The following is a 12,979-nucleotide window of genomic DNA, read 5'->3' as shown; positions in this document are numbered from 1 at the left end:
TTCCAATTGCTCAATGTCTACATTGTTGATGGCTTCAAGCATTGCATCTATCCATCCATCCTTGGTCGTTGCATCGTTCAAGCTTGATTTAATTTGACCTCTCCAGCTACTGCTATAGTAGTTGCTTTTGCAAACCGTGAGCTAGTGCTTGCTTGCTCCAACTTTGCTTCATTATTAGAAATTTGCATCCACGCCTGTGGCAATGGTTGCTCCTCTGGCGTTCGATTACTTTAACGTTGTGAGTGATGGGATGGCAAACAATTCTTGTTGCCCTTCGTCCTCCTTATAGAGATTGTTGCTCAACTATCACGATGATCATCACCCAGACCTCAGCCAAGCCTGCAGGCCCTTTCCCTTTGTCCCTTGCCCACCAATTGCTCATGACTCTTTTCCTAGAATCTTAGAAACATTTGCGCCTTCTTCCAGCTTCGCTGACGCAAGGCACAATGGTGATGTTTCCTCAATCAAATTAAGCTCCTTGACACGACTCAAGCTTCCTGGGAGAGCATGAGAATGGCTACCAACTTTCTAGCCAACAAACTGTGTATGTGGTTTTGCCGTGTTTTCGCCTCAATAGGGATGAACTCTCTCCATTTGTCTTCATTCTTGGCTTTCTTTGAAGAAAAACCTCATCGGCCCATCATCTTCTTGTCCCAAACAGATGAGAAGAACGTGCTATATTGCTGCTACAGTGCCTTCAAGCTCCAACTCACAATAGCCATCAAACTTCAACAGCTCACGGAACTGTAAAGAGAAAAATGCATGTCTGCTTTTACATCCCGCGAATGTTGAAGTCTCCAAGGGTAGGTCTATATCAAGATCAACATGGTGAGTGGTGACTGTTCGATTTCTAATGACATCTTCTTGGTCCCAGGAAGAAGAGGCGTCGTAATCACTATGTATGTTCTACCGGTAATATGGACATGACAATTTTAGTTGCCTGGGCCACACCGGCAAACAGTCGTTGATCCCCATGGGAACAGTCGTGGTGGGACCCGTACAACACGCTACAGACAAACTAAAGCGCCCTAGATCCCCACCGATTTAGTAATTCGCTGGCCGAATTAGCCAACGAATATGGAGTCCCGCTTCCATCCTTCGATATCTTCATCACATCGAGAAAGGGTATTAGTGTTGGAGGAGACGCAGGAGCACCAAACAATTTGCAAATCTGTTTCTCACGTGAACGATCGTCGATCTCATAACTGGCTCTATGTCTATATCTCCGCATCCCTCTCAACTCTGCTTTCCTGGGTTCTTCTCCTTCGGTTTAGCCTTCCCTACCTTCACGGTTCACCATTCGCCAATCAACTTCTGTCCTCTTTCTCTCTTCAGGCATTCATTGTTTGCCAGTAATGGAAGAGGCTAGGAGAGCTTCACTTGGCCTATTGGAAGCCGAAGATCATCTCAACAGTTTTCAAACGCTTGATCTTCCATCTTCCTCCTCTCACATCGAGCCATCCCAAAGCCTCCTCCTTTGTGACACTCGGCAAGCTCTTCTCCTCCAAACTGCCACGTGTCCTTGCTTTTTTTTTCCCAGATAAGGTCTCAAGACCAGTTAAAAGGCTGATTGCCAATGGACTGTAACCAGATGTTAAAAATATAAAAAGACAGTCTCCAAGTTTGGGGTATTTTTTGGCACTGAAGCCTTTTCTCTTTTGATATTCGTGCTGCTATTGAAGTTCTCTCTTTTTGCAAGCATTTCCGCCTGTTATGATATATAGACTAACCTAGGGGTGTCCCTACGGTAAGGGCACCCCTATACTAGAAATAATACTGGCCCCTTGAAAAAGGGTCCATTGCTTGCACCAATTAATGCCAGCTCATGCCATGAGCTTGGGGTCATAACAACAATGCTGGTGGAATGTTTGAGGTTACAGCACTAATAGCTATCAAACTGTTAAGAAAGGTATCTTTAGTTTCTTCAGCATTACCAGAATTTGTTTAGAGAATAAGGATTTTCATTTCAACTTTGCACTATCATCAGATGTCCTAACCGCCTTTGATATGGTGCCATTCACATAATCCACACACAACCACATAATAAAAAAATTTAAACCTTAATAAGCATCTGGCATACAGATCCCTCTAATGCATCATGTACTTCAATATTGGCATCTGCTACAACCAATACCTGTCCAGGAACTCCTACACGTTTCCTGGGAAAGTGGTGCCATAATATTTTTTATTTCCTAATAAAGCAGCTATTATATATCAAGAAAAGCTCCAATTGCTGAGATTCTTTAATTGAGCATGTTTGTCATCCAGAAAAGCAAAGCATGTACAGTGCTTACTCCTAGCTGAGTTATCTATCGATAGGAGTCTACAAAAATCCAATGAATGGCCCTTGCAACAGTCAGAAGCTTAAAATAATGCATGCCTGCAAATCTCTCTGCAATCCCTTCGACAGGACTGATCAAAGCAGTAGATTGAACATCGACATAGCCAGTACCATCATCTGCAGGCTTCATAGTCAAGTCACTGTCTATCCAATCCTGGGCAGAAGATTTTATGACCAAATCATCCAAAAAGCGCAGTTTTTTACCACGTTCCTCAAACTTCTTCCTTGAAGCTTCAGGGACAAGTGCAAGGGCTTGGGAAAAGGCTTTTTCATTGAAATGTTTCCCAATAGAAAGGGGTTCCTTCTGCTCTCCACTGCTTTTGAATGCGATGGCTACAGCTTCACGGCTTTTAAACTTAACCCATAAGTTACTCAGAAGATTATACTTTCCTAAAGGAGAGAGATAAATATTGACTATAATGAGGTGAGAATCTACATCAATTGATGGCTTGGAGTAGATAAAATTGTCCATATAATCATGCTCAACAACCCCGATATTACTGTCTGTAAGCCCAGGTAATGCAGCCAATTCCAACTGCATCTTCTTAACGTCTCTTCCTGGTTTTGCCATGGCCTCCCAGAGAGACCTATATAAGTCATGAGTTTGTCTAACTGCCTCTGTCAAAGCTGTAAGTGCATTTGCTGATGCTTCCTCAGTTCGCTTCTTCACATGCACGGTAAGGAATGAAGAAATAACATCTGCAGCAGTGGCCCTTGCCTGTTTGATAGAAATTTCAGCATCCAGGTCTCCTCTTTCTTTGTTTGGCACGCCATGACTGAGCTGAGCATGATTCATGCCTGGAACTAATACTACAGGTTTGACAGCATACGTATAAAAATCTCCTAGCTCATCTTTTTCAGCATATACTTCGCCAGCATGTTTTGCTATTGCTGCAAGGGTGAGTTGGCCGTCGAGCTCCCCACACAATGTGAGGACTGGCTTAGGGTACTGCACGAGATTGTCAGGGTTCGAATGGAAACAGCTGCCCAACTGGACAAAAGCATGTGCTCTTTTCATTGCTACTGTACGTGATTCCCAGGCACCCCAACTGTCAAAAACAAGTTGATATTCTGTTGTGTTAAGAAATTGTAGATAATCATCGTTGTCATGGTGGGAGAGTGACAGAATACTCAATATGAAGTTTAACACACGATAACTGAAAATCTGAAAGTTGCTTTAGGCTGTACCTGTGCCCACCAACAAATACATTTTCGGAAGGGAGCTGTCCAAATTGAAAACCCATCTGCTTCACTCGTTGGAGCACTCCATCAAAGCTTGCCTCAATCATGGGCTTCATTATGAGAGCATTCCCCGGATCTAGAACAACCACCCATAGCCTGAAGCAGCACCTGGATTGCACTGCTTTAAGTAGAGGAAAATACTCTGAGGATGCTGTGAAAGCCCCAGGAAGAAAGAAGAATAAGACATCGTTCCCTTCATTTTCAGATGGCTGAAGAACCTGTACAGCGATAACGGGAGATTAACAGGGGTGACCAACATCAAATCCTTTCCAGACACTTTCACAGCCAATCGCCAGTCAAGGCTGAATTTTGGTCTTAGATACAGCGGTCAGCTGTTATTTTTCAAAAGGCATGGCGCACGTTGCAACTTTAAGCCCGTCTTGAAGCAGATTGGACGGGTAACGAACCATTATATTGTCCTTGAATATTGTTGGAAAACGCGTCAGGAAGACCACTACCTCTACTGGCATTTCCAGCGATGGAAAATGCAAGGAGACAAAGTTCTCAGGAGACGCCTCTCTAAGAGATTATGCACGATATGTTCTTCAGAGTGGGAAACGGGATTCTTTTTGCCAAAGCACAAATGATGTCAATAGAGAGCAGCAGTTTCAATTTTGCTGAATTTCAAGTCGCTGTTTTCAGAAGAAGTATCAGGATCTCAAACACATGGCATTGACGTTACCCGAACCTGACGTACTACTGCCATTTTCAATACTGGACAAAAAAGCGACACTAGCAAGAGAGAGGAGAGTTGTATCAATCAGATACCCATCAATCAGAATAGACGAAACTGAGTTGCGGAAGCGCAATTGAAATTCGAAATCAATGTAGAGCAAGTGAATGGGCAAACTGGCAGCGATTTCCTAAAGGCACTTACATGGGCGGAGGAAGACACATCCTCATTTGCAGGAAGGGGCGGCGGCGGGGTACCGTCCTTGGAGGGAATCGAGGCGGTGGAAGAAGAGGCCATGAGTGGCGGAAAGCGATCAATAGGATGGGGCAGTAAGAAGTGGCGAGAAAAGAAGGGTTTGGTGGTGCAGCAGGAAGAAGGTGCAATGTGGAAGCGAGGAGAGTGGGGAGCGAAAAAGGATGATGAAGAAGAAACAGCAGCGGCAGGGGGGAGGGCAAGGGCGGATCTTAGCCCATAGCTAGGTTCCATCTCAGCCAGCCCAGTCCAGCTGCCTCCCCTCCTCCATTTTGTTTCATCTCAACGCTTTAGTACACAGGCAACCACAGCGAAACGATAGCCCTTATGATGGGAGGACGTGGCAACTAACTGAGCTTTTGGAGTCACAAAATTCTTCTTCTCGTATCTCTTATCTCTTCTCTTGTCTCTTGTCTTCTATTACGGCTGTTAATCGCGTACTCGCAAGAAGGGAGGTTCGCGGGAGCTTTGGCACCAAAAGGAGGCTCGCGGGAGGTTCGGCAGGAAGAGGAGGGAGGGAGGTTCGGCAAGAGGGATTGTATGAAGAAGGCTGGAGGTAGTGCCATGTGGCTCCAAACCAGCGACGACCAGAGAGAGAGTGTGTGTTTTTACTTCGTACGTAGGAACAATCCCAAGACGCACACAGTAGGCGTATCCGAAGTCGACCAGAGTGACGGTGGAGAGTAAATGCGTGTGCGGCCACGTCGGCGAGCATGGACACATGGCAGTCTCGGTGTGAGCGCAGTTGCAGACGATGGCTGTGGCTGACAGCGCAGTTGTGCTGGTGATGCGTGCACGGGTCCAGAGGTAATCTGCAGATGCCAACGTGGCAGAAATGGCCCTTCCACCTCTGAGAAGCTTGCACAGAAAGCCTCTGCTGTTCCACTGGCCGCGTCTGACGGCTTTTCAAGTGCTTTGCTTTGCTCAACACGGCTGCCTCCTCCTTCCCGCCGAATCATCTATCCATTTCCACCATCTTCACCCCTGCAAATTCCCTTGCCTCCTCTACCAACAGATGGAAATTGAGCGATTGACATTGGACCTCTCAAATATCATGAAAATAGTGTGATTGCTACTCGCAAATCGATCTTTGAGCAATATTATTATTTAGCAAGTCTTCCAAAGTTGAGCAGGCTCTTACGTATGCTTGCTGGCAGTCTTGGCGTACTAATTTTGCAGCTGAAAGATTACGATCCACAAATAAACGAGCAGATAACGTGGTGAAATACTTGGTGGTGCAGAAGCTGAAAGGGATGCCTGGTACAGGCCATGGAGCTGCAGGGCTGAAGGTACATGTGGCGCAGCGATTGCCATTGAAGCTCATGGCAGCTTCATTGACAAGAACGCTCCTCCTCATCTTGCTGACGCATGGCCCTTCATCATCTCAATCCATCCCACCCTGCCACCTCCTTGCTATCTCGAGATCCCAATATCTTCTGAATGCATTTTTGTTTCCCCATGTTTTGCTGCTGTGAACAGGTCCAAGCATGGCAGGTTTTATCTCTTCAACATAGTGGTTCTTTCTAATCGGATGCTACAATTGTGTTCGATGGCATGGGGTCATTTTTGCATCACCTTAGGATCATGCGCATTCTTATGTAGCTTGATTATGTGGCAATTTCATTAAGCAAGTACTTCTAGACATTGAGGAAAGATTTTCATGTTTGAATTGAAACAAAGACTAACGCAACCTACAACAATCATGTGGCACCTTCTCACGATGATCTGCTCAGCCTCGAAGTAGAGATTGATCTACCAGTAAGCCTTCCAAAAGTAGCTTGATAAGGACGTATGAGAACAAGCTCTTTAGGTAGCATTGAGGCAGGTAAGAGGGACGTTGAAAGGATTGAGAGGGGAGGTGGTGAGATGCAGAGATTGCAAAGCAAGATGCACAAATACTGATAAATTTTTGCCTTGGAAGAACAAGAGATCTCCAACAATGAGAAAGCAAAAAATGAGGCAAGTGGCAAGTAGATGCTAAAACTTGCCTTGATCGAATAACTCTTATGAGCTATAATACGGCATAAAGAAGAAACAGAGATAGTGGAAACAATGGTGAGACTAGAGGAAGTGCTCTCAAGGCTAGAGGAAACAGAAACATTTGGAAGTGGAGGCTCAGTTGAGAAGAGAAGAGGGATCAATTCTACTTCACGCACAAGAATATTTCTTTGCCTAGCTCAAGAGGCATTGTTCAAGGTGCATGCCAAGATATTGGAGGAAGAAGGTAGAGAGAGAGAGAGAGAGAGAGAGAGAGATGGGGGGGGGCGGGGGGCCCTCAGTTGGCAGAAGCTAGGCTCCAAGTCCCAATCCCAAGAAGAAGGCCTCCACCTTCACCATCAATTGCAATAAGCCCGTCCAAGATAAGATCATGGACATCGCTTCCTTTGAGAAGTTCGGGTCATTGTAGATTGGAGTCTTCATACGGAATTAAGGGGCTATCAAAGGCTTTTGTGGTGGAAGTTGAAGAAATTCCTTGGAGGACATCGGCTACTCTTGAATGGAAATTGTCTCAAGTTTTTGCGGAACGTGCGGCCAGTGAGGAGGTGCAAGAAGGTACGCTGGTTTGAAGTTTGCTATTGGCGATCTTGCACTTTTACTTTCATGTTCTTATTTAAGCATTTTAAACAAGATTAGAGTTTTGCTAACCCAGGGTTTTAGAATGTAACACTTTTTAAAACCAAGGTGTTTCCAACTTACATGTCTTGCTACTTTGTGAAGCACAAAGAGTGTAGCAATATTGGGTTGTGTTGAGCTACACAAGTGTAGGCAACCAGAAGGGGGGAGGGAGAGAAGGAGAGTCTTAGAAAGCCAAAGAGTTTGAAGGAGAAGGAAGTGTGCAGGATGAAGAGGAGAGTGAGTAGGTTACCGTTCTCGAAAGCTCAGGCTGAAGTGAAATTTCCTCCGATACTTCAAGGTTTAGTAATAGGCTCGCATCAATTCTTGACCGAATGGTTGACATGGGCTGCATCACGTTCTGTTTGGTGAGGAATGGTCCTAGCAAGAACTTGAGCATTTGGGCATCCTAGGACCTTGATTCCTCCATCACACACCTCTTTGCAAGACCATTGACATAAGTCTGACCAATGGTGTTTGCCACTTCCCCACCTCCTACTGGCACTTCGAAAACTCTATCAGCCTGTGTGCTCCAATGATCCTACTCCAAACGCCTCTCTTTGTGCTGCCCTTCTTCCTACTAGAGATCTGATGCTGCAAAGAGTGTTCTCCTAAAGTATCCCTGGCCTCCCTGCTGCTCTGGATGCAGCCAATATTGAGGCACTATGGATGCTCATCCCTGGTCTTCATGCTGCTCCAAATGCAGCCAAAAGCTGAGGCACAAGATGATACAAAGACCCCTGATAAAGTTCCTTTATATGGTGGTGAGACTCCTCTAGATCTGGCCGATTAGATTTGCAGACTGGCCGACTAGTCTGTGCATGTTTTGCACTAACCTGATCGACCTTGCCATGTGGCACCCTGCCACTGGCCTGATTGTATTGGCACCCAATCTATACCTGCCAACCTATTCCTGTTTCTGCTAACTGCCTAGAATTGGACCTGACCTGAGCCAGTAAACTTCCGACATCATCTTCTCCCTATCCCATCAGCCAACCTTTTCCTAGGCTTATTAATAGTCCCTGAGCAGCCACAAACTTGCTGCTGCATATGCCCCAGTCACTGTCTGCAGACCCTTTGCCCTCTTCTAGGGCCTTTGAAACAGCGCTAGGGTGCTGCTAACATGGCAGCCTACATATGTACTCAAATTAGCTCACTTGGACTTTGTCACCGCCCTCTTTTGCTGCTGGTCCACCTCCCCATGTCCTCATTTGTGGGCTCATCATTGGCGAGGTGACCCCTAAAGTCCCAACCAAGGGGGGGTAGCCTTGCTTGATCCCAACGTCACTCGAGAAGGTTTTGAAAGCTGGCCCTTCATGTGGAGCTGGCATTTCACTTCTCATACGGTCTGTGAACAGCATGCATGCTTTTTGGCAGGGGTTTCCAATGTCTTGCATTTCTACCAGATGTGTTTCTTGGGTACTATATCAAAGCCTTTAAGGCAATCTGCAAAGCAACAACTCTTACATTCATCCCAATGGTTGGTGTAGTTTATTTGGATTTTGTGGCAATGGGAATGAGAGACATGATTAGATGATAGTGCTTTCTTTGATAAATTAATTGCCATCACTATTGGTCTCTTTAGCTACTGCTGAGTATCTCTAGGGTGACAAGATTCGGGTGATCCAAACCTTCCATTCTATTTCTTAAGGAAGAATTGCCATGTGGTACGAGGAGCTGGAGTGGAGGGGGAGCTCACAGATGTGCCATGTGCTACTGGGGGAGAGCAAGCAAGAGTGGAGAGGCAGATGAAGAACAATGCCATGTGGTAGCTCTCGTCTCAATGCCTTGCACAAGCCCGACTGCCAGTGGGAAACAATAAAGGAGTCTCTCCCTACTTTCTCTGTCTACCATTTCGCTCTCTATCTCTTTGTGTTTGCATTGCACCTTTTCTTCTTCCTGCTCCTCCTCTTCCTTCTTCATAATAGTTTCCTCTTTCTTCTTGAGAATAGTTTCTTTCTCAGACTTGAGCTTTGCACCATCTAGCAAGGGAGCGTTTCCTCTGAACGGATGGATTTTTGGAGATTCATTACCCTCCAGATCGGTGAGCTCATGGATTTTTGGAGCTTCAGAAGCAAGAAAAGTAGAAGCATCCTCCAAATTGGTCCAATGATCAATTTGTGGAGTGTCATTGTGAGCTGCAATAGCAACGGAAGCAGTAGGAGCATGCCACAAATTGAACCGGTGATCAATTTGTGGAGCTTCATCATATTCATAAGGAGCAAGAAAATCATCCAAATGGAAGGTGTCATGGATTCCCCAATACCTCAAATCAAGGTCCGACCTGCTACCGTATGGGAGACTCGCAGCGGGGGAGTCTGGCTCGAGGAGCTGCTGTTGCTTCTGCCACTGCTGAGCAAAGATGTGCTGAAGTGGGAGCATCCTTGCGCTGGGTATAGCACCACAGGAAGATACCTTGCAAGCAGGGAGAAGAATATGCTGCTGCTACTGGCGGTGCAAGACAGCATAGAAATGGGCATTGACAAGGTCAAGGTGAGCAGGCACCAGATTGTTTTTTGAAATCATTCAGCATGAGGGCATCCTCCAAATGCAATGACCTATGCTTGCATCTTTAAAGCCTGTGGTAGTTGCGAGAGAGAGCTTTCTAGAACATATTATCATGCTGGCCAATGCCCTTTTGGACATGTACGCCAAGTGCATGCTTGAGGAGCTGCCTTCTCAGAATGCTGTCTCTCTGAATGCATTGACTCTCTCTCTCTCTCTCTCTCTCTCTCTCTCTCTCTCTCTCTCTCTCTTTCTCAACTATTTTGAATGCATGCAACATGAGGCTGGCCTTTTAGATGCGTTGAGCTGTGCGTGTGCCTTGAAAGAGTGGGTGATATAGAGAGAAAGAGAAAGGGAGGGAGCACGATGGAAGCAGTGAGGAAGTGAGTGAGACAAAGATTCGTACCTTAAGGATATTCCTTCTCGGGACGTTTTCTCTTGGAGTGCATTGATTGAAGTCTATGTACAACATGGCAGGGATAAGGATGCATGATGCATGAGCGCATCCATCCAAATGTGGTGATCTATGCCTACATTTTGAAAGCCTATGGTGTTGTACGAGCGGCTACGAGAAAATATTGTGCTAGACGATGTGCCTTGGATATGTATGTCAAATAAGGTGCTTTGCTAGAGCACAATGTGTGCTCCCTTATCAAGATGCCATCTCTTGGAATGCATTGATCGCAAGTTATGTAGGAGAGACTATCAGATAATTTTGTGCTAGGTGGTGCTCTTTTCATCCTTATGTCAAGTGCAGTTCTTTGGCAAAACACAGTGCGTGCTTGAGGAGCTTCCTTCTCAGGCTATTGTCTCTTGGAGCACACTGATTACAGGACATGCAAAGCAGGGCCAAGGTGAGGATGCACGCAGCATGGTCCCTACAAACATTGAGACCTATGCTTGCTTCTTGAAAGCATGTGGTATTGTAGGAGCAGCTGCAAGATAGTATTTTGTTGGGCGGTGATCCTGTGGACATGCACAATGATTTGGTAAAATCATATTGGATTCATGAGTTGGGGTGTGTCTCCCTTAAAGCTATCATGGGCATCTGCATAGCCCATGGTTGTGTAGCACAACCAATGCATGCTGCCATGCAGGTAGCCATGTCAGCTACCATGCAAGCAACTATGACAGCAGAGAGCCGTACAAAATATGCTACATCAATGCACAACATCCATTTCAGCAGATTGCCATGTGCCATTCAATGATTGAAACAGCTCAACCAACTTGATTGGGACAAATCTACCCAGGGGTAAGTCCATAGGCTGCCCACCCTATTCAGTCATTTTAAGGCCTAAGGGGGCCTATAAAAGGCAGCCCCCTTGGCCTCATTCCTCATTCACTTACAAGGTTGAAGAGTACAGCCAATAGCAATGTTTTGCAGCTAAGATTAGGCCATGATCAAGGGGCAATAGATCCACTCCATCCTTGGTGCCTAAAGGACATCTCCAGGACCGGTTCATCGGGATAGTTGTAGCATCCCCCTCATTCTTTCACTCACCTCACAATTTCACATCAGTTTATGAGTGTTTTCATCTCTCAGTTTCTATCTCTTGCATTCAACAGCTAGGATTTAATGCTTCTCCCTCTTACATTGGTATCGGAGTTCTAGATTTTATTTCATGAGATAATGAGGGTAAGTTAGGGACAACCCACTATTTTATGGTCCCTCTTATAGGAGCACACTTCTCCCTCTTATTAGAGGAGCACACTACTGATTGCATGATATGCACTGTAGGGCAAGGTGAGGATGCATGCAGGATAAAGGCATACTCCAAATCCAAGGATCTGTGCTTGCATCTTGAAAACATGTGGTAGTGTAGGAGCATTGCAAGATAATATTGTGCTGTTCAATTCTCATAAGGGCATGTATGCCAACTGCAATGCCCTGACAAAAGCACAACACATGCTTGAGGAGCTTTCTTCTCGAGGTGTTGTTTCTTAAAGCGCATTGATCAATGGATATGCACAACCAAGGCAAGGATGCATGAAGCATGAGAGCATCAGTCCAAATGCAGTGACCTATATTTGTATATTGAAAGCCTATGATACTCTGGAAGTAGCTGCAAGATAATATTGTGCAAGGCCGTGCTCCTGTGGACATGTATATCAAATGTGATGCTTTAGCAAGAGTGTAGTGCATCTCTTGGAATGCATTGATTGCAAGATAGGTATAATAGCGTCAAGGTGAGCAAGCAGTATATTGTTTGAACACATGCAGCAAAAGAGCATCCTTCCAAATTTTTAGCATGAATCTTGAAAGTCAACGGGCTGCATTGGAGCATGATTGGACTAGCTGACTAGGTATGCACAAATTGGGGATCTTTAAAAAGTCAAAAGATGTTAGAAATGGTTGTGTTGCTTTTGTGGACATGTATACTAGGTGTGGTTTAGGCAAACAGAGCGCACGCTTGAGGAAATCCCTCTCAGAATGTTGTCCTATGGACTGCACTAATTGCTGTTTTAACATGCTCTCCATTATTTTTAGGCTAAAGTCAACAATGATCTTTGGTGTGTAAAGATGATCTACATCAGAGTTTTTCTTCCAAAAGTGTGTGCCTGTTCAACTTGGCTCTTGATGAGGCTTGGTCGGCCAGATCAAGGCATATTCAATCCTGATGGGATATCTCAAGGTGTATGCCCCAGGCACACCTTGGTTTCTATGTGTGTGTGCTAGAGACACAGTTAGGTGCCCATAAGCACTGTTAGGTGGTGGTAGAAGCCACATAGGATGATTGAGAGAATCTAGGAGCAGATTGAGGAGATGATTGTGGAGCTCAGAGGTCATCAGTGATGTAATGTGATCATGTAAGAGGTGCCTACTTAAGGACCTCACCTTTCTTCATTCTATAAGCAAGAATTCTCAGTTTGTGTTCACTCCATGCTTTCCTTTCAATTCACCAACATGGTATCAGAGCCCTTTGATCCTCCTTGAGCCCATTTGTGCCATATCATCTTCTTCTTCTCCATCTTCTTCTTCTTCATCTTCACCATTTCTTCCCTTTCTTCCCAAATCTTGCTAAAGCTTGTTCTCCCTCAGTTCTCCGCCATTCTACAAGCCCTTCCTGCTGGAGATACCCCTTGAATGGGCAAACCTTCACCTGTAAGGAATTGAAGAATCAACGCCGCTGCTGGTCGCCATTCCACGAAAATTGTCGAATCTCTGTTCTGCGTTTTCTCTGTGTCTGGTCCACCCTTCTCTAATTCCTTTCAGGGGAAGCTTCTCCATACCTTGGGCTATCTTGTGTTGAAATCTGAGCAGCAATGGCTGCATATTAAAGGAGAAAACAAGCAAAAACCAGTCGATTTTGACGACGCTCCAGCCAGCAACATCGTGCGAAATTTTGTCTAAC

The 12,979-nt window shown here is 45.4% G+C and overlaps 1 protein-coding gene across 1 annotated transcript; it reads right to left on the bottom strand.

The window, feature by feature from the left end:
• Positions 1-2,041: 2,041 nt before the first annotated feature.
• On the bottom strand, positions 2,042-4,863 carry LOC147892379 (uncharacterized). Its single transcript, XM_087386712.1, has 3 exons — positions 4,461-4,863; positions 3,530-3,801; positions 2,042-3,390 (listed from the first exon to the last, which is right to left on the bottom strand). Exons 1-3 carry the CDS (start codon positions 4,740-4,742, stop codon positions 2,310-2,312), a joined length of 1,635 nt encoding a protein of 544 aa, XP_087242838.1. The 5' UTR covers positions 4,743-4,863; the 3' UTR covers positions 2,042-2,309.
• Between the last annotated feature and the right edge of the window lie 8,116 nt (positions 4,864-12,979).

The sequence above is a fragment of the Dipteris shenzhenensis genome, chromosome 16 (assembly GCF_047967505.1).
Source record: "Dipteris shenzhenensis isolate YYH24624 ecotype China chromosome 16, Dip_SZ_1.0, whole genome shotgun sequence".
In the NCBI taxonomy this organism is placed as follows: domain Eukaryota; kingdom Viridiplantae; phylum Streptophyta; class Polypodiopsida; order Gleicheniales; family Dipteridaceae; genus Dipteris; species Dipteris shenzhenensis.
The sequence above is the reverse complement of the archived record's forward strand: the minus strand, read 5'-3'. Positions and strand labels throughout refer to the sequence as shown.

Bases quoted from the DNA above. Each gene is read 5' to 3' on its own strand.
- LOC147892379 (XM_087386712.1), bottom strand. From the start codon at position 4,742: ATGGAACCTAGCTATGGGCTAAGATCCGCCCTTGCCCTCCCCCCTGCC. The intron at 3,802-4,460 runs GTAAGTGCCTTT...ATCGCTGTACAG, and splicing joins ATGTGTCTTCCTCCGCCCAT to GTTCTTCAGCCATCTGAAAA. The intron at 3,391-3,529 runs GTACAGCCTAAA...TGTTTTTGACAG, and splicing joins GTATTTGTTGGTGGGCACAG to TTGGGGTGCCTGGGAATCAC.